General features: G+C 45.3%; 2 protein-coding genes across 5 annotated transcripts in view; both read left to right on the forward strand.

The window, feature by feature from the left end:
* LOC144892325 (uncharacterized) overlaps positions 1-16,321 on the forward strand; it is a 42,467-nt gene extending 26,146 nt beyond the window's left edge. The window contains exons 4-5 of one of the 2 annotated variants that reach the window (XM_078778310.1): positions 12,650-12,754; positions 14,884-16,321. In XM_078778310.1, coding sequence (XP_078634436.1) covers positions 14,925-16,154 — 1,230 coding nt within the window. In that variant the 5' untranslated portion in view covers positions 12,650-12,754; positions 14,884-14,924 and the 3' untranslated portion in view covers positions 16,155-16,321. Of the gene's footprint in view, positions 1-12,649; positions 12,755-14,860 lie in introns of both variants that reach the window. The other variant, XM_078778311.1, reaches the window with a different exon arrangement.
* Positions 1-22,240, forward strand: part of LOC137428471 (uncharacterized) — a 165,804-nt gene that overhangs the window by 26,209 nt on the left and 117,355 nt on the right. The gene's annotated exons all lie outside the window — the stretch shown is intronic.

Below are 22,240 nucleotides of genomic sequence, written 5' to 3' on the forward strand. Positions count from 1 at the left end.
CGAAAGAAGAGGTGTGCGAGAAAGTCCGACTCTGGGGTGTGTGAGGAAAAAGTGCGTGCCAAGGAGTGAGGGTGCTGGCGAGAGTGAGTCGGTCGTAGCGCGTGTGCGAGGGAGCACATGGAAGCGTGGTGTGGTGAGTGTTACAGAGGGTGTGACGGGAGAGTGTGCGCGAAAGTGTGTGCGAGAAAGGTGTGTGACGGACAGGTGCATGAGGAAAGAGTGCGCTGTCAAGAGTAAGGGTGAGTGCGCTGTCAAGAATGGAGGTGAGAGTAGTGAGAGTGACAAGGAGAGTGAGTTGGTTGTGACAGGTGAGCGAGGATGTACACCTGGGATGGAAGGATGCACACCTGGAATGGTAGAGCGTGAGTGGGAATGCACGCTGGAGTTGGTGGTGAGGCACGTGGTTGGGTGTGCGAATGAGAGCACACCTGTGATTGTCACAGAGGAGGTGACCGAGGAGGGGGCGCGAAGAGGTGTGTTGGTGAGGTGTGCGACCAACGAATGTGTGCCAAAGTGTTCGGTGGTCAGGTGTGTGACCAAGGCTGTGAGTGGAATGAGAGTACCTGGGTGTGTAAGGAAAGGTACGAGGAGCATGGGCACGGCTGGATGTGTGAGCAAGGAACGGGCTGCGGGGTGTAAGCATGCAGGTGAAGCATCGACGTTAAACGGAGCAGCGGTTAGGTCGACTTTTAGCCGAATCGGGCCCTCGGTGCGTGCCGGGCCTCGCTTTGAACGGCCGCGTCCGTGCTCCACTAGGCGGAGCTGGCAGCCCGATAGAAAGGGTCGTCATGGCGACCACTTTTTGGTGAGACGTGCCGGCAGGTCGAGAGCGGGACATTGGATGGCTCCGTGCCGAGATGGTGCGTGGGATCTCGGCACGGGTAAGCCCCCGTCCCTGCACCGAATGCCGGACGCATCCAGCCGCTGGCACGGAACAACCCGCATTCATTGCTCGGCTTTACGAAGCCGGGCTTTGGACGGGAATTGGCGCACCGAGAGGCAGTAGTGAGTCGACGGGTGATGAGGTTAGTGTTTTGGACCCAAAATTAGAGAAAAACAAAATTTGATGATTGGCAAGGGATTGGCAGTAATGATTGACAGATGATGGGCAGTGATTGGCAAATTTTTAATTTGTTGAAATTTGATGTGCAAAATTGGTAGTGAGCGATGGGCCCGGTGGGTAAGGCTGGCATCCCTGCCACCCTTCCCATATGGGGGGGGGCAAATGCGCAATAGCTTATGGGGTGTATGGCAGTAAAAACTAGCCCGGGTGGGTTAGGTTATATTGTAGGGATCTAGAAGAGATTGACATTAGGTAACGTTAAGTTTAGTTAGTGACTGATACCTGTAGTGGGGACGCAGGTAGTTTAGTGTGGATGATAATGACGTGGGAGCGCAGTAGTTTAAAGGGACGACTGGGAAGCGCAAGTTTCAGAAGGGAGTAGTTAGCTGAGATGATGCCGTGTGTGTGAGAATTGAACAGGTGTGATTGCACAGGTGTGCAACTGGACAGGTGTGTGGAGCAGTGTATGAGTAGTGAGTGTGTGGATCAGCGCGAATGCGCTTGGGGAGAGAAGGGTGCAGGTGGCACCAGGTGTGAGAGCACAGGTGTGCAAGTACAGGTGTGTGGAGAGAGTTGGAGTAAGTGGTACGGAGTGGTGTGCATGGTGCGAAGGTGTGAATGGGGGAAGAGTGGACCCCCATCACGGATACCCGGGGCGGGTAGTGTAAGTGTTAGGTAGAGGGTATAGGTAAATTGTGGTTGGATATTGGCATCTGTGGTGCGGGTGACAGAATGGTATTGTGGATGGGTGCATTAGTGTTGTGGAAATGGCTGGGCGTGTAGCCTGTTCGTGTGTGTAGTTGGTTGGGCACTCCACCACTGTGAGGATGTCGGCCAGGTGAGGCCGCAGGTGGGCTCTGGGAGCCGGTAGTTGTGAGTGGGTGCCTGAGGATCCCGGGTGTGGATCGGGCAGCCCAGTGCCAGAGAGGGCACCGAGTGGGGAGAGCGCCAGAGGGCCTTCCCCAGGTAGTTAGGTTAGGGTAAGGAGCAGGTAAGCTCGGAGGCAACTGCAGTGGTGGAGGTGTGCAGGTGGGTAGACCCATTGGGAGAGGTACACGCCACAGCCCAGAAATTGTGCGAGGGCACCGGGAGATGAATCGGGGGAGTGAGACCCCAAATTGAAAAGCACCACAGTTTGGCCAATGGGAATTGGTTTTTAGAACCCATAGTGTAAGAGGGCCAATGGTTTGGCCGGAGAAAGACCCCGGGTAGTGTAAAGTTGTTAAAGTCATTTAGGAAATAGTTAGGATTGATGAACCTGTCGCACCATACGCAGCCACTTACCTGTGGTGATGATGATGACTCCACACCTGTGTTTTCTTTGTTCTGTGTGCAGGAAATGAGAATTGCTGGGTGGATTGGTGAGACGCATCACGACGTGGATGAGACATTGGGGTGATTCCATCTCTCCCTCCCTAGGAGGGACTGATGATGAATTGGTGATAGCAAATTATGATGTTGAGTTGGAGATGGCAAATTTTGATGAGAGTTGAAAATGGCAAATTTGATTGGTTAGGAGGGAGAGAAGACGAATTTGGTTTATGGGAGGAACGGGGAAGACAGTAGGGACGTTTGTTGATTAGTAAAATAGATGTTTATGGGTAGTGTTGTGTTTTGTGGATACAGTAAGGGGTAAGGGAGGGGCCATGTAGGTTACCTGGTGGGGGGGGGGGGGGAGCGTACGGTAGGAACGTACCTGTCTCACCTGGTTCCCATGTGCCCCTAGTGTGCATTACCTTGTGTTGCGTGCATTTTTGCGCCCTTACCACCTTACTCACTTGTCTGCTTCTTTTGTCTCCCACCTCCGAGGATCTGGTTTTGGGGCAGAGAGAGAGGAGAGAGAGGTGCTGGCTCCGCAGTTGTGGGCCTGCACTTTCGCTGCTTGCTGCCTGGATCGATACACCATATGGACCGCAATGTTTGTGGCCGCCCACCATGGACCGCAGTTCTTTTGCGGCCAAGCACCACCCGTGGATGGACCTATGGGTCAACGTGGCACCTATGCCATACAGGTGAACCACTTTTAGTTGGCCCCCTGACGGCCACAATAAAGAAATGGACGCGGTTTGCGCCTTTCTTTATTTTTGGAAGAAGTACAAAGGCCAAGTGCACCACACGAAGGCAAGACCAGCGGCAGAACATCGGCCGGCTGCGACACCACCGGTGATTTATAGACACTTTATTGGTGCACCGGATGGTGCTGACTGTGTGATGGGGTGGTGCTTTTGGTGCTGGGAAAGGGTGCTCTGCACTTTATTAAAGGCCGTAGGCCACAGAGCACTCGTGGGTTGGTGTATCGATGCTGGCATGCGTGCTCTCTCTATGCATAACATCTGCATGTGTTCCTCCAAAAACAGGTCCTGGATCGTAGTGTAAATAGCAGCGTAGTCTTGTAAATAATGCTCCCTACCGGCTGTATGTTTAGTTTGCGAATTCTTTCCGCAATTCGGTTATCCTGTGGGTGTGTTTCTGTGAGAAGGGTGCAACGTCGCAGGGGGACATATTTACTCATTTGTGAACATCTGTAAAACTGTCGCACTCAGGGTAGAGTTAATAGTAGAGGGAACTACATCTGAGTGCCACACTAAAATAGGTAAAAATTTATCGGGTCGGGACGCCCCGAGGGTAGAGAAGGGTGCAATGTTGCGGATATGGCATTTGGCCTCAATATCCGCTTGTAAATACTCCCCTATTTCCCCAATACTCCCCAACTATCCCCAATCCCCCATTCCCTCGTCCCATTGCCTGTAAATAACACTCTGTAGAACCGACCTTCCCCTTTTTCCCCCATTAAATGTCGTGCCCAGGTTCACCGCATCTCACGTAGACAACTATAGGACATCTTGCTAGTTATTCTTAGTCTATGTCAGTTAAGGACTCGTTTCCATTAATTCTGACTCTTCGTTGCACCAGAATGTGATCGTATGGCACCAGTAGTGAGTTTAGGACCTCCCCTTACCTCCTCCCATCTTCCCCATGAAACAACAACAACAACAACAACTACAACTACAACAACAGAGGAGAATGGGGGCGGCGCGGCGCGGGGGAGTGTGCGTCCTCACACCGGCTCGGTTAGCCGCCATTGACCATGCGCTCCGACGGGGTTACCACGAAGGGGCTCCCTGTCAGCCCTCGTCAAGGGCGGAGCCGGTAACCCCCCCGCACGCACCCAATGAGAAGCAACGTGCCGATTCCATCTGGGGCGGAGCTAACGAGCCGAGGGCGTGTCACTCCCCGCCGGATATACGCGGCGACTTACCGGATGTGAGGTCAGATGCGCCCCCAGCTTGAGAAGACAAGTCACCACCTCCGAGCGCTGAGTGAGACCTCCCGCATCTTTGGACTGGACCGGGTCGATTTTGCCCCTGAGCCAAGGTGCACCTTGAGCCATCGAAGACCTGCCCCTCCTTGCCATCAATCCCCGTGTGAGTCAGTTTTGTCCCGTTTATCTGTCGTCTGTCGGGGCTAATATAAGAGTGTGTCTAAGTGCCTGCCTTTCTATGCTGTCCCTCTTGTCGTTGTAATGTGACCTTCCGCCCTAATATAACCTCCTCCGGAGGTCTTGAGAACCGTATCCCTGGTGTCGTGTCATTTTAATCCCAGCCGTTGTGTCCTTTTCCTTCATTGATTTAGCGTAGCGCGACTCGGCAACGTTCGAGTATAATCGGGTAACTTGTGCGGACACGGCGGCCATTCCGCTCGGCCCACCATAACATCAAAGTCGTGTCTGTAACAATATATATATATATGTATATATATATATATGTATATATATATATATACATAAATAAATAGCATATAAATATATACACAAACAGTGTACCCACACTTTATACCTCTTTACAAATATTATCACACAAATCTAACATGCTGGCCTAATGACCTAATGGAGAAAGCATCAGACTCCAAAGCTGGGGATTGTGGGTTCGAATTCCATCTCGGTTGATACAAAAGACTTGAAAAGGAAGGGGAAAGAAATATTCATCTTGAATAATGAGCAAATGCATTTTCTTCATATTTATAACTTACTTATTCTTAAACCTGAATTTCAGCATCATTATGAGTATTGTATCACATCAAATTGCTTATTGTCATGAATTCAAAGGGAGGAGGCGCAAAGTGCCCCTTCCTTTTTTTTAGGACGGTTTCTCTGTATGCAACTTTAACATAAGGACTGAAAATTCGTTTCTTGGCTTCTGCTGTTATATTGTATGCTTGCAGAGGCATTGCCCGGAAACAATATTAAGTTAGTCACGCAGTTTAGTTTTGATATTCTGTTTATTTTAACCTTCTTTTAAGTAACACTGTCCTTTCAGCACTTCATGATAAACTACATTTTTTGCAGAGGAAGCCACACTTTTTGAGCACGCCCTTAGTCTAAATCTGATGGACCCATGTTTTTTGTCTTGAAAAGTTACCCCCCACGGACGATACCCTCTCGAAGTCACTTCCTCAGGCTGTCCATGAGGCAAAACGGAACAAACAGACGTTCACAAATCGGGTTATAAGATATAAATATACATATATCCACACTTTATACCACTTTAAAATATATATATATTTAATTCCAACATGCTGGCTGGCTCAATGGCCTAATGGATCAGACTCCCAAGCTGGGGATTGTGGGATCAAATCCTGTCTGGGTTGAATGTTTTTTCCCCTTATTTTTTCCAAGTCTTTTATGTCATCTTGAATAAAGTCTTGCACGATGAACAAATGCATTCGAAAAATCTCACGTGCATGCTGTACTACCCTTGTGTTCTTCGGAGCAACCAAGTAATGCTCTCGAAAAGTTCATATAAAGGGGCGCCCTACATCTGACAAATAAAATACATTTACTTCTTCATGCAGCTGTATGAATCAAATTGGCGCCGCTTTATATGAAGTTTTCTCGAGCATTACTTGGTTACTCCTAAAAACACAAGGGTAGTACATCATGCACACGAGATTTTTTGAATGTCCCTTCTTTTCTATTGTTCGACATTTTCTATGAGCTTTGGAATGTTGCTTCTTTTCTATACTTTGCCACATGGCACATACCCTTATATAAAGGGGCCTTTTCTATGCCCCTGGCATTTTACCCAATGATTGACCTGAATTCTCAAAAGGAAACCATAAAGTCTAAAAGAGTGGATACCTCCCTGTACATTGAAAGGGGGGAGAGTGAAGAAGTTGAAACATATTGTTTGCTTTTGGAAGAAACAAAATTACAGATTAATACAGATAATGGTGTTATGACGAGTCTCACATAATTTTCTCACAAATAAATGAGTCGTAAAATCCCTACTGGGGTTTATGTTAATCAAATCAATTTGAATAAACTAAAATTATATATTGAAAATCAAAAGCCTTGTAAGATTAAAATTAATACAATTCAGAGAAAAGGAGCAGTGAGAATTGTTGTCTCACTCATGAGAGGGCTGATTAAAACCCAAAAAGGACACTGGTTCACTTAAGATTAAAATGACAAAACCTGTGATCAAGAAATATTTAATAAGGGAGACCAGTGGAGGATTCATTATATCAGGTTGGTGGTCTTTTCAGGCAGGTTAACGCAGGCAGGTTGGTGGTCTTTCTGTCTTCTACCAACTCCTCTCCGGCCTAGCTCCGTCAGCTCTGTCTGTGCTCTGTCCCCCAAATATTCCTACAGGTCGCACAAGATCTGCCAGCAACCCTCTTCTAGTGAAACTGCCAAAATCAAGACTCTCTGCTCACCTTCACTCCTTCATTCCTCTTTTCTCCCGCCTCTGGAACAAACTCCCACACTCTCTTCAATCCCATTCCTCCCTCCAAGTCTTTAAAACAGCTGTTCACCACCATCTCTTATCTTCCCCCATCCAAAACCTCAAACTTTTCGACCCCCATTAATTCACCCCAGATCCACTTTTATGAAATACCGACTTCTTTCCTGGAAGTCCGAGCAGTGTCCATTTGTTTTATACACTTCCGCTTTCGGTTTTGCGAGTGAGGTCGTGTGTTTTTCCAAGCTCTCCACGCTACCAAAGTTAAGAATTTTGCCATTTGTATTTTTGTCAAAAATGTATTTTTATTTTCGGGTGTGAGGGCCTACTGTGTGTTTCCAGTTAGATCTTGGTGTAAATTGTGCATACCTGTGTATAATCGTCTGTTGGTTCCTGCTGCATTTTCAGGCCTGGTTCCAGGTCTCGAGGCGTTGTTGTTTCCTCTCAGCGGTCGTTTGAGGTCCATTTACTTTCGTTTGTGGTCCATTTTTCCACGCTTTTTTCAGCCCATACTTCCCCGAACATCTTACCCTCTGTTTCGTCTTGATACAAAAAAAAAAATCTATATATATATATAGATATAATTTCCTTCTCTTTTCCGTGTTTGTTCGTTCTTCGACCACGTGTTTCGGCCAACCCGGTTTTTTTCTGTTTTTTGCCTCTCCTTCCTTCATAACTCGAGCCTCTCCAGCCAAAAGACACCTTTCCAATTCCAGTTCTCACCATACTTCTTCAACTTTATCGTTCTTCCAATGATCCACTTTCACCTAAGGCCGAGAAAAATATATTTCCCGTCTCTGGTCAGCGCGCGCATCGATTTTGCCTGTTGTTGCCGGGCCGGCGCGCTATCTCGGGAAATATGGGTCTGTGAGGGTCGCCATTGGTATCGACGTTTGCGCACGGTTCTCCCCTACAAAAGTATGTTTAGTTTGGATATAATGTTTGGTCCAAATTTGGTCCAAAAGTACGTTTGGTCCAAATTTGGTCGAAAAGTACGTTTGGTCCAAATCCAACTAGCCGTTCCAAAGATATGAGTAGTTTTGTGTGCCGTGCCATTATGAATCCAATCGGCTGGATATTGTCATTTATTGAAACGAAGACGTTCTTTGTCGGGTACCAGAAGGCCTAGAGAGCTGCGGGTGGTCTCGTTAGTTATGCCTGGATCCTATCTCGTTTGTCATGAAGTTATAAGTAATCTGGTGGACTGGGAGAAGAGATCGTGGGAGACCATCGGCCTGTTAGACCACTTGCGCATGCGCAGTGTTGACACGATCGACACATTGGAATGTTTGACGGTACGGCGAGGCGATCTCGAGAACGAAATGGCAGTCTATAATATGCTTGAATAACTTAATGATTTTCAGAATAAATACATTTTAAAATAACTTAAGCTTGTGTTCATTATTTACAAAAAAGGCCTACAAGTCCCATTGGCTGTCTTTAATTTCTCTCTGGACGGCGCCACGGCAGATGAGGAGGAGCGCGAAGGGATGAGGACACCAAAAACAACTCCTTTACATGTGCAATCCATGCTTTTCAAAAAAAAAAAAACCAAAAAAAAAACCGCATCGCCGCATCAATTCTGGAACTTTGGTCTGACCAGAGACCAGCAATATATTTTTTTCGGCCTTATAACACATTTTTCTACTTCTTCTTTAAAAGGTTGTTTTCGTGTTCACCAAATCTCCATTTCAAACACAAATTCAATCTCTTACAGTTCTTCCTTTCTACATTCCCGAAACTCACCTGCATTCCACCCCTCCTCCAATGTTTCCAAACGGATCTCTGACTTGAAAATCACAAGAATCTCATTTTGCAATCAATGTTTGTTTTCCATGAATCGTCCAACACTTTCTAAAAACCAAACTCATCCTTCCCCTCCTAAATTCCCCCCTCACCCATCCCTTTCAAAAAATCCCCCCTTGTCCCTCCCTTCCTAAACTCCCCCACCCCTCCCCTCCTCAACTCCCCCTCGCCCCTCCCCTCCTAAACTCCCTTCTCACACCTCCCCTCCTAAATTCCCCCTCACCCCTCCATTTCAAAACTCTCCCCTACTCCCTCCTCTTCAAATCTTCCCCACCCTCCTTTTTTCTCCAATTCTCCCCTCTCACCCCTCATCCTCAAAGCATCCTACCCGCTTCCTCTCCCTTCCAACTCTTACCTCCATCTCCTCCAACCTTCCTCGCTCTGCCCCCCCTCAAACAACACCTGACTGTGCCTCATCCATTCACCATCAAACCTTTTGTCCTCCTCATCCTTCCCTTTTTCCTGGCTATTCTGAAATCACTGACACACTACCAACAGCTTTCCCTACCACCTCCACCTCTTCCACATCTTACCCTAACCTTCCCCCCTCCCCACCCCTGTCCTGTATCCGATGCTCCCCCTTCCTCTTCCTTAACGGTATGCACCTCAAACATCTGGGGCCTTTGCTCAAACCTGATTGATCTCTCCTTGCAGGTTGCTTCTGACAAAGCAGACATAATCTGCTGAACAGAAACTTTCCTCCTTCAAGATGTCTCTGATTCCTTAATATCTCTTCCTGGTTACTCCCTCCTCCGGTATGATAGACTTGAGCCTCATCCTGGAGGTGGGGTTGCCAGCTTCATAAAAAACTCTCTTCCTCACTCTCCCTGCATTGCTCTCTCTCTCTCCACCTCACCCCCAGGAGTACCTCTGGCTGCGGCTTCCCCTTTGCTCCTACCTTTTGTTCATATGTGTTCTGTGCCATCCATCTAACAGTGATGACTCCATCGGCATCTCGCCGTCTGATAACATGGACAAACCTCTATCTACTCATCCCAACTTTCTCTTCCTCATATGTGGTGATTTCAACTGTCACCATGCCAGCTGGCTGGGTGTGGGTACCTCTCTCACCAGCCATGGCACCCCAGCAAAGGACTTCTGCGACTGACTGGGACTGACACAATCTGTCAATTTCCCGACCCGGATATCAGTCAATGGTACATCATTTCTTCTGGACTTGGTTATGACAAACTTCCCTGCACATGTCTGCTGCGCTTCTTTTGCTCCAATCGGTTAATCTGACCATATGCTTGTCAAAGTAGACGTCTCTCTGGTCATTCTCAGAGAGCCTCCTCAAAGTTGACGAGTCTGGCATTTCACTCAGGCCATCTGGCACGGTCTTCAAGCAGCCATGAATCATCTGGACTGATCTCCCATCTCTACTGCCTCTGACATCAACTCATCCTGGGAATTCTTCCAAAGTAAACTGCTCTCTCTCATGCACAGATTTATCCCATCCCGTCTTCAGTTGTCATTACCCTTCTTCCCATCCATGGTTCACTGAATCTTGTGGTGAGGCAGTTGCCCTGAAACAGCTTGCCTTCGCCTCCTGGAAGGCAAATCCAATGGAAGGCAATCTCATTTCCTTTCAGAAAGCCTGGAACAAGTGTGCGTCCACCATTAGGAGAGCCAGGAAACAATATCTCTCTGCACTCAAGAGTGAATTCTCAAACCTGTCTTCCTCTTCCAAATCCTGGTGGCATCTTGTCAAATCTGTTTCTGATGTTTGTTCCCCCTCCATCCCTTCCCTTACATCAAACGGCTACACAGCTGACTTCGCTCGTGAAAAAGCTGAATGCCTCAACTCTGTGTTTGCCTCAAAATCTTGTGTTCCAAACCCGTCTCTCTCTGTACCCACCATACCCAGTCGTACCCAGCTGCTCCTGGACTCTGTGTCATTCTCTCCTGACAAGGTGGAGAAGTTTCTTTCAATCCTCGACTCTGATTCTGCACTGGACCAGGCGGCATCAGCCCATGGGTCCAAAAATCCTGCTCTGTCGCTCTTTCACACCCTCTCTCTGTTCTCTTCACCCTGTCTTTTGCTCAAGGTCATCTGCCTTCAGCTTGGAAATCAGCCAACATTACCGCTGTTCACAAAAAGGTGCAAAAACAGATCCTTGCAACAACAGACCAATCAGCCTGCTCCCAATCATCAGCAAAGTCATGGAATCCATCATTGCTTCAGATATCAAATCCTTCCTCTTCTCCAATGGCTTGATCTCTGATCATCAATTTGTATTTAGACCAGGTCAGTCTACTCTGGACATGCTGCTTCGGCTGTCTCAACAATGGATGGAGGTCCTCAATGTCAAACAGGAAATTAGAGCTGTCTGCCTTGACATATCACGTGCCTTTGATACGCTCTGGCACCCCGCTCTGCTCACCAAACTCTCCTCCTATAGTATCCATGGAAATCTCCACGCATGGCTTGCTATTGTTGTGCTTGTGTGCTTCCCTCTCTCTTTCCCTCTTGTCTCCTGCTCCCTTCATTATATGTTTTATGTGTCCGTTTATTTTTTTGGTAATTAACATTAGCTCTGAGACGAGCCTCTGTTGTATACAAAAAAACAAAAAAAAAAATTGTGATGCACAGAAATGTAAAAAGAAATCAAAACCTGTAGCTTGTATTCTTAGCGATAATATGGATGTTATACCTTCACCCCAAGATTTATATGAATTAAAAAAGAACCTCATTAGCATTGATGATTGTGTGAATGAGAGAAACGAAACGGTTATGGATAGCTACTATACAAGAGGAAGCATTCCTCTTGTAATTGTATTTCTCTCAGTCAATTGTACTTTCAACTCCCTCGTCGTTCAATAAGAAACAATGCCAATAATTTTGTTTTATTTCAGTTAAATTCAAAATGTAAATATTTTTTGGACAGACAATTGTTCTACATTTTGTGGTAAAAAGGAATTTGAGTTTGATATGAAATACACGACTGGAAAATATAAATATATCATTGTGAAACAAGATTAAATATGAAATGATATTTTTCAATAAATAAATGCAGAAATGAATGCACAAGAAAGAGCAAAAAGGTTTAAGGAACATCAGGAATTGGCTTCAAAAGTTGTAAAGCAACAGCAAGACATAAAGAAGAAACGCAAACAGAAACTAATTGGTGCGGAAGCGTTTGAAAGAAAACGAGAAATATTTTGAACTGCTTTTAAAATCTTCCCAACAAAGAGGACAACCGTCTCCAATACCCACGATAGAATACACTCCGAGAAAACTTCAAATGATCAAATATTTGAGTCAAATGACAGATCAATAATTAGAGGATTTCGGAGAATTAGAATATGATTATGAAGGATTATTCCAATAACTGGAAAAGGTAAATCAACCGACTGATTATGTTGTGGAGGGTCTTCAAAACAATGAATATTCAGTGGATTCAACAACCATGGCAGGTCTCATTCCAAGAGAAGAACTAGCAATGTTCGATCTTGTCAAAGAAAAGGTATTGATATTTAATGATAAATTGATGTTCTTACATTTCGCCTGACCACCTATTAAATAAAATTCGGTCATATGGTTTCTGTCCGTACAAGTGCCTCAACCCCCAGCTTGCCCCACCAACACGAGTACCACCTCTTGAGCGTCCCTTGACCAGCTATGAACCTGAACACCGAAGCCAGGAAGCAACAGTTGACTCTTTAAAATCCTGCCTGCAGATCTTTTAAACATGGATAGTGAGGGCGGGGCATAAAGCCAGATCAAGATGAGCTCTTGGTGAAAGTACAGCTGCTCATTGGCACATTGCCACTTTGACCCCACCCCCACCAGCTTATGCAACGGATTTTCTCAGTGGGTTTGGAAACTATGGTATGGGTAAGACATCTCCACACTTACCATTCAGTCTGTGTTGCAGCTCTTTTCAGGCACGGGGCAAACTCTGAGAGCCTGTTGTAATGGCTTGTGGATATGGACAGAGCGATCCACCATTCACAGGACTCTGATGATGCCAACTGTCTATTTATTCTGAGGTGTTTGTGGAGATCCTGTCACAGCATGTATTTTTCGTGCTCTCAGGTCGGCAACAGCCACAATGGACATGGTGATGGAGGTTTGTGAAGTAGGTCGGACTGTGACGAGGGAGGTAACGATGATGTCCGTGGGTAGTCTGGCGAGGTTGTGGTGAGTGGGTCGTAAGGCTTTCCATATGGAAAAGCATTGAACAGTGTGTATATTGACTTAATGCAATGGCTTTTAATGTGTGCATAGGAAAAGAAAATGCAACAAAAAAGTTCTGTATTGATAACGGTCATTGGGATGCAGTTTCGCATCATGTATAAAGGAAAGATCTGGGGGAAATTGAGTGGGTGATCAGTCAGGTCAGGTATGGGAGCATGCTCCGGAGCAGCACGCCGCTGCATCCACTTTCCAATGATACTCCAGGGGCCTCCGTCTGGCGATCCCCCAGGCTGATGCCTGGCCCATCTCTATTTTCTTGAGATGCCGATCAACCTGCTGCAACCACGAGCCACACAGTCGCCCCGTTGGCCTCCTCCACGCACGAGGCTCCCTTGCTGAGAGTATCTGGTAAGCTGGGTCAGTCCGGAAAACGAGCCACATGCCCAAACAGCCACAGCTGATGTTCACGGACCATACAGGTGAAAAAAAATCTCATCTGAGCCTCTCTCAGCAACCGCTAGTTGGACACATTGTCCGTCCAGCGATAGCCAAGGATTCTCTGAAGAGACATGGTTTGACACGAGCCTCGATCTTGTATGCAAAAAAAATAATGATAATAATTTGTTGACCTTTGGTGTAAAGCCCAACTGCTCTGGTTACTGGTGCTCAAGTAGATGGCGACAAACGCTCTCGAGAATGCTCCAAGCAAAGACCTTGCCTGGCACCGAGAGTATTGTCACCCCTCGGTAGTTGTTGCAGTCCTGGTGATCACCCTTCCTTTTCCAGAGGGGGACAACAAGGCTCCTCTTTCAGTCAGTTGGGATTATCAGAGCACAGAACTGCATGCAACGACTCGAGTACAGCATTTCCATCAGCCTTGAGAAGCTCAGCATGCCAGGATGATTGGATGATTGGAGCATGCCACAAATGCCAGGAGCCTTCCCCCCTTTCATCCGTTTCACCGCCGCCTGTTTCCACAAGTGATGGGGGTTGAGTTAATTGGGGGGTCAGCATTTGGGATAGCAACACTCCTGACATCCAACCTGCCTGCGTTAACCTGCCTGAAAAGAACACCAACCTGATATAATGAGTTTTTATGGTGGCCGGAGTGCAAATCCTGCCACCAACCTCCTGGAAAGAGGTAACCCGGCTGCAGGACGACATCAGCAGACACAGTTGGGCACCAGATATAGATGGCCGTTGGCTCACAGGGAGCTCCTCCGCCCTTTAACAGGTCTTGTTTTAGCCTTGATAGGTGTCCATATCCAAACACCCTCTGAGGGCGACTAGAACAGGTGGAAAAAAACTTTTTTCCAACCCCCAAAAGTGTATGACTCCCTCTCCGACATGGAGACGGTACTCCAGGTGATCCGTCAGGTCAGGTCAGGCCAGATATGGGAGCATGTGCCGGAGCAGCGCGTCACCGCATCCACTTTCTGACGGTATTCCAGGGGCTTCCGCGTGTATAATGACTTCATGCAATGGCTTTTAATGTGTGCGTAGGAAAAGAAAATGCAACAAAAAAAATTCTGTATTAATAACGGTCTTCATACACGATGCACTTTTGCATCGTGTATGAAGGAAAGATCTGGGGGAAATTGAGTGGGTGATGGTTTTGGTTTTAGCTCGTCATTTCAAATAAGTTTTGGCGCAATTAGGCATACACTCGCTGCTCACATACATGAAACATTCTTCCAAGATTAAAACGTGGACCACACATATGGACAGCGCTGCGCACATGAAACAATTACCCCCGAGGAAAAACAGGTGAAAAGCATCTCTTACCTACGCCAACACATTTTGTGACACTCTCACCCACAACACAAGGGGAAGGAGCTATTCTCATCTTACACCATGGAAATAACCACACTGAGGGACCTGTATGGTGGTTGCCATTGCCTCTGAGTGGTTTCCTAAAACCACAACAGGATCAATATCTTGGGGAAAACCCAAGCTTTTGTACTGTGCTGTAAATATGCATTAAGAATATTTTTAAAAACTTTTTTGCAGTGTAACAAATACATAATTATGAACATGTTCACGTCCGTTTTTCAGAATTATATTACAAGTGTTGAACAAAAGGTTGTTTTTTTTTGGTTTATTTTACAGGTCATGTGATGTTGTATTTACAGGTGGATCCATTGAATCTTCAAGGGAGACTGCACTTACTTTTATGAATAGCGCAGGCACAGACCCACAAGACTCGCCAACTGAAACAAAGAGGACTTTTTACAAACACAACAAAAAGGATAATGAATTGTTTGCACGTAATAATTTACACCAGGCTCACAAAGAAGAGAAAGATGAACACCCATGCAAATGCAAAACTTGTGTAAAATCCTTCAGTCACTCATCCAGCTTAACATCACACCTGAAAAAACACAATGGTGAACGCCCATATAAATGCACAAGTTGTGGAAAAGCTTTTAGTCGGTCATTCACCCTTAAAACACACATGATAATTCACAATGGTGAACGCCCATACAAATGCACAAGTTGCGGAAAAGCTTTTAATCATTCGTGCAACCTTAAAACGCACATGAGAATTCACAATGGTGAACGCCCATACAAATGTACAAGTTGTGGAAAATCTTTCAATCAATCAGCCGCCCTTAAATCACACATGATAATTCACAATGGTGAACGCCCATACGAATGCACAAGTTGTGGAAAATCTTTTAATCGATCATCCACCCTTAAAACACACATGATCATTCACAATGGTGAACGCCCATACAAATGCACAAGTTGTGGAAAAGCTTTTAATCATTCGTGCAACCTTAAAACGCACATGAGAATTCACAATGGTGAACGCCCGTACAAATGCACAAGTTGTGGAAAATCTTTTAATCAATCAGCCGCCCTGAAATCACACATGAGAATTCACAATGGTGAACACCCATACAAATGCACAATTTGTGGAAAATCTTTTGTTCAGTCATCCAACTTTAAATCACACATGAGAATTCACAATGGTGAATGCCCATACAAATGCACAAGTTGTGGAAAATCTTTTAATTATTCATGCAACCTTAAATCACACATGAGAATTCACAATGATGAACGCCCGTACAAATGCGCAAGTTGTGGAAAATCTTTTGGTCGGTCATCCCACCTTAAATCACACATGATAATTCACAGTGGTGAACACCCATATAAATGCACAAGTTGTGGAAAATCTTTTAATCATTCATCCACCCTTACAAGGCACATGAGAATTCACAATGGTGAACGCCCATACAAATGCACAAGTTGTGGAAAATCTTTCAATCAATCATTCACCCTTACAAGGCACATAAGAATTCACAATGATGAACGTCCATACAAATGCACAGTTTGCAGATGTTCTTTTAATCAATCTTCCACCCTAAAAACACATATGAGAATTCACAACAGAGAATGACCGTACAAATGTACAGTTTGTAGAGAATCTTTCAATCGGTCATACCACCTGAAAAAAAAACACGTGGCAATTCACAATGGAGAACAAGGAGATTACCAACAAAGAGAATATTCATGCAAATGCTAAATTTGTGTTAATTCTTCATTAAATCATGTGAGCACCTGAAACACTTTTTATTTTGCCGTTTTATACGTAGCCAAGGTTCATGGAAGAGATTGAAGAGACTGGGAGAAAGACAAAAGAGCAGGGAAATATAAAAAAAGAGTTGGGCAGATTGGGGATAGACAAAAAAGGATCACTGGCATGGCAAAGAAGAGGCCAGCTCAACTGGGAATGAGAACGAATCATTATTAATGCCCAAAACCAAGGACACTGCACCAATGGATTTAACAATATGGCAGGACTGAGTCAATCAGACAAGTGTAGGTTCTGCAAGGTAAAAACAGAAAGCACGAGCCACCTCCTATCGGGATGTGAAAAAACTCATGTCAGAGCAGTTGTTCATCCAAGGCACAACAAGGTATGTGGAGTAATCCACTGGCACATCTGCAGAAATTTCAATATCCCAGTTCCACAAAACTGTTACTTTTAGCTCTTGCACGAGCCTTGATCTTGAACACACACAAAAAAAACAACTCGGGGAAACATGAACCAAAAGCAATCGTTGAAAACAAGGATATAATGATCACATGTGACCTGATAATTCCATCAAGAGTGCACATAGAAAAAAAGCATTGGGAATGAACATAAAACTCAGGAACAAAAAGGAAAAGACAGCATACCTGATTGAGATATCAGTACCCAGCGATTTTGGCCAAAAAATGCAGAAATCAATGAAATGACCAAATACCAAAGACCTCAAGAATTAAATGAAAAGATCCTGAAAACTGAACAGCACCAAAATTGAACCAGTGATGATTTGGGCAATGGGAATGATAAATAAGAACCTTACAGAGATCTTAAAAAAACATCCCTGGAACATGACCACAAACAAACTGCAGTTGAAGGCTGCACAGGGTGCAGTGACGATCCTGAAAAGAGCCCTTGGAACTAAACTCTGAGAACAACACAACTTCACAACTTGGCCCGTGAATCGCAATCCTTCCCCGAAGCATGGGTGGATACTTCGAGTCCTTCGAGGACTCAGTTCCTCCTTCTAAAACCCAAATTATGGGGACAACAACCAACGACACACATATGCAGCCTGTCATTATTAAGTAATACAAATTTTTGGTCGGTCTGTGGGTAAAACAAGTTCAGTCTAAACCTGATAAATTTTGAACAACTTACGGCTTTTAAGGACAACGTGGGGATTGATGGGTCAGATGATCTTCTCAAGAGTTCTTCAGGACTTCACTTGCTCATTCTAACTCCGATTCTATTTCTGTTTTCGGTTTTCGTGTTCGCTGGAGTGGATGAACACTGGATTACAACAAATCTGGTGGAAATGTGATAAAATTTTGACTAACTTACAAACTTTGAGGCTTTAACGTGGGAAATGATGACCATTACAACGTCAAGCATAACCCTCTCCCCTCCTCCCTCCTCCATTCCTTCTCCCCTCCCATTCCTTACCCAACCTTACCTTTCCCTACCCTTCCCCTCCCTCAACCATCCGCCGCTTTTCTCCCTTCTCCTTCCTCTCCTCTTCCTTCCCTCCCATCGCCTTCCCCTTCTCTACCTCTTCCCCTTCCTTTCTCTTCCCCTGCCGCCCTTGCGATAAATCCGTCCCACAATGCATGGCGGCAAAACAACTGCGAAGCCACGTGTTATGATTTTGACTTTTAATCCATCAAAAACTGCTCCTGATCCGGAAGTAAACACAATCATGGGTTTGGCAGAAACAGCTGGTTTGATAATACACTACTCACAATAAGTTAGGGATATTGCAGGTTCTTCGGTGTGGTTGATTTTGTGTATTAATTATGTTGAAAAAAGTTGTTGGTCCTAATTCTATGGTTATTAATGAGTGTGAAAAAACACAGCATTCTTGATTTCAATACCATAATCCCAATCCCGATGAAAAATCGATTCACTCCCACAATATCCCCAACTTATTGTGAGTTGTGTGTGTCGACACACTCGTGATTTTGAGTTTCCACCTGAACGACGCCGCTTTTATCCATACTAAGGTGGGTGGGAGGTTTCATATATTCCTCGATACAACTGTGATTTTGTTTTTCGATCCACACAACGTGTTTCATATCCGCCCTTTCTTGCTGGCAGATTTGTCTGCATTGGTTATCACAGGAGAATGGCATCGATATCAGTTTATCACGAGTTTTTAAAAAAACGTTGAAGGCTCCATTCATGTGCTTTAAGCCCTCATCGAGGCCAGGCCTTACATAAAACAGCTGCATTGATAGAAAAGTGAAGAAAGAGAGAATAGTCTCAGAGTTTTTGAAGAAAGAAAAAATGCTTTTTGGAAAGGGGAAGCTTGTGTTTGGAAATACATGGGAAGGCAAAGCAGATTTCAAAATGTTCAACAGACATTCGCTGATGCTCATTCTCAATCACTACGTTCGTTCGCTTTTAGTCGGCACATTCAAGACACCCCATTCTCCTACTACTTGTGGTGGAAGGGAAAAATGGAGGAAGAGGGAATTGGGGAGGGGGACTGTATTTGATTATACTCACTAAGTGGACCAATGAATATTTGTTTATGTTTCATTTTTGGGAATAATTTAAATTTCTTGTAACACTCATCATCACCATCAAGTATATTAACACACAATACGTTGGAACTTGGTTCTTGGTACAAGTATCTTTGTTGAGCAGAGATGACATTGCTAAATCACCAAGAAAATTTTATTTTAAGCAAAGAAACATCGATAAATATTACCTTGTAAATGGAGCACTGTTATGCAACAACATCAGCAACAGGCATTTTAAGGCCATTTTCCCTGCAAGAGCGGGGGTTAGCCTTGCGGTCCCCATGACGATCTTCTCCATTTTGCCCTATTTTCTGCATCTCTCTATTAACCCCCTTGCCCGCATTTCTTCTTCGACCATCTTTAGCCAAGTCTTTCTCGGTCTTCCCCGTCCTCTACTTCCTTCTACATTCATTTCCATCACTCTTCTCAACCAGTTACTTTCATCCTTCCTCAACACATGACCAAACCATCTCAAACTGTTTCTCTTCACAGCATCCATCACAGGCTCTATTCCCATCATCTTTCACAATTCATCATTTGTCTTCCTCTCTCTCAACGATACTCCGCACATCCACCGAACCATTCGCATTTCCACCCTTTCCAGCCTTTGTTGCTGCTCTACGTTCATTACCCATGTCTCGCTCCCATAAATCATAACACTTCTCAAACATGCAGCATACACCTTTCCCTTCAGCTTCAACGACACTCCCCTTCTCGTCAGCACGCCACTCAGTTCCCAAAACTTCTTCCATGCACATCTCACTCCAGCAACCGTTGCCGAGTCTGATCCACCTTCTCCATTCAGCATGTCTCCTCGGTAACAAAATGTTTTCACACCTTCCAGCTTCACGCCGTCTCCAGGATCCAACTCAACATTTCCTCCATCTGCAGCTCCCTCTGTGCACACCATACACTTGAATGTAGCTTACACACTGGTTAATGACCCTCTCAAACCACCACAATTTTGATGAACCCATTCCGCGCACATTGTACATTGAATGGAATTCACTCTGACACACTTCCTGCACACAGCACATGGCCACTTCGCATTTCTTTCCACCTCACCACATGCTTTACCACTTGCCATCACCTTCGTCTTTCCGATATTCACCTTGAGACCTTCTATCTCCATACATTCCTTCCACTTGTTCATCTTTTCCTTCAGTCCATTCATACTTTCTGCAATCAACACCAGATCATCTGCATACAACAACTCCCACGGTAAACCCTCCTTTACGTTCCGAGCCAGCACCTCCATCACAGCTACAAATAGTAGTGGACTTAGTACCGACCCCTGATGCACTCCCACCTTCACCTCAAACTCACCACTGTTCCCGTCCTTCGTCCTTGCAGCTGTGCGCGCTCTTTTGTACATTGCCATCACTACTCTGATCAACCATTCCTCCACTCCTAACTTCCTCAATGCCCATGTCACTACTTCACGTGGAACCCTATCGAATGCTTTCTCCAGATCAACAAACCCAAGAAACAACTTCTTCCTCTTCTCCATGTACTTCTGCAACTGCATCACAATAAAAAGCGCAGCTGTCATTCCTCTTCCTGGCATAAATAATCATAAACATAAATATGGCATAAATCGCATAAATCATAAACATAAATATGCATAATGGCATAAAAAAAAAATTAAAAAACCAAACTGCATTTCGTCAATCTTCAGTTTCTTCCTTATCCTCCTCTCCACACCCTTTCCAATACCTTCATGCCATGCTCCAATAACTTTGTCGCTCGATACGAGCCACAGTCCAGAGGGTCACCTTTCCCCTTGTATGGAGGGACGAGGGTACTCAGTTCCCAAGCCAGTGGAATGCGGCCTTCCTTCCCCCAACAGGTTACAGATCTCTGTCATTCTCTTCACACCCCAATTTCCCGCTGCCTTCAGCATATCTCCCACAACTCCCGTCGGCCCTCCCGCTTTTCTACTCTTCATTGCTTTTATCGCTTCCACAACATCCTTCTCGGTTATCTTCTCTGAATGATCGTTTTAAGGCCATTTTCCCCGCTAGAGCGGGGGTTAGCCTTGCGGGCCCCATGACAATCATGGTTCCCTGTTTTTGAGGCAATGTTTTTATGGCCGAATGCCCTTCCTGACGCCAACCCTTGGTCGCCTCTTACGATGCGCAGGGATACAGTGTACTTATTCTAAACCGGGGTACACACCGGGATCATTCATCCCAGCAAGCTGGTACTCAATTCTCTGCCGGTCCTAAAACTGGGTTACTCTCTATGTTGCCATCCCATTCATTCTCTGCATTCAACAGTATTTCCATATATCTATCTCTTCCATCTGGGTCCACAACGATTTGTCCCAATTCATCCTTCAAGCAACTCACCCCCATCACATCACACCTCTCTTTCGCTATCTGCTTTGAATCCTGAATACCGCTCTCTGACCCTCTTCCAAATCCAAGCGTTCTCCGAACATTTTCCTACATGTCACCTGCGCCTTTGCTACCTCTTTCTTTGCAGCCTTCTTGGCTGCCTTATAACTTTCATGCTCTGCCTTTCCTGCCCCCATACCCTTCGCCTTCTGCCACTCCTTGAACTTCTTCCTCTTCTCCTCTTCTCCTCCTTGAATTCTCTTTCCAACTTCATCATCCCACCACCATGTTTCCGAGTGCCTCGGTGGTCCTTTTGTCCATCCACATACCTCACCAACGGCTCCGAACAGACTATCTTTCATTGACATCCAACCACTTTCAAGCTCAACCACATCATCATCATCATCATCATCATCATCATCATCATCATCATCATCATCATCATCATCACCACCATTTGGCCTGTGGGCCCTTAATTGATCGGTGAGGCAATTGTACCTTAATTTGGCCCGTGGGCAGTTAATTGATCGGTCAGGGGGTTGTTACTGAATTCGGCCTTTAGGTGGCGTACCCTGAGTGTACCTATACTTATTGCAAATGGAGCACTGTTATAATATGGAGAAACCCCTCGCAATTATGAAGTTTAAAAAAGTTTTTTATAAACCTAAATCTATTCGGGGGATGTCGAACAATGTGATCGATATTTCAAAACAGCTCTACAGTGCATTCAGAAAGTATTCAGACACCTTCACGATCCGAGGATCCTGGGTTCGAATCCTGGTCGATCGCTGAATTAACGCCAGGGGGGTTGACTCAGCCTGTCATCCTTCCGAGGTCGGCAAATTGTGTACCAGTTCACTGGTAATTCCCTGTGTGTCGCCAGAGTCGACTAACAGGGTTGGTGGCAGGAAGGGCATCCGGCCGTAAAACATTGCTTCAAAAAGGGGACCATGGTGCCCGAAAAAGGTCAACCCCTGTTCTGCAGAGAAAAATTGCCTCCAAAGGTGGTTCTTATGCTGAAATCGTTTAAATTCATTTTTTCCCTCATCAATCTACACTCAATGCCCCATAATGACAAAGAGAAAACAGGATT

Source organism: Myxine glutinosa, chromosome 5 (assembly GCF_964187855.1).
Source record: "Myxine glutinosa chromosome 5, kmMyxGlut1.1, whole genome shotgun sequence".
NCBI classification, from domain to species: domain Eukaryota; kingdom Metazoa; phylum Chordata; class Myxini; order Myxiniformes; family Myxinidae; genus Myxine; species Myxine glutinosa.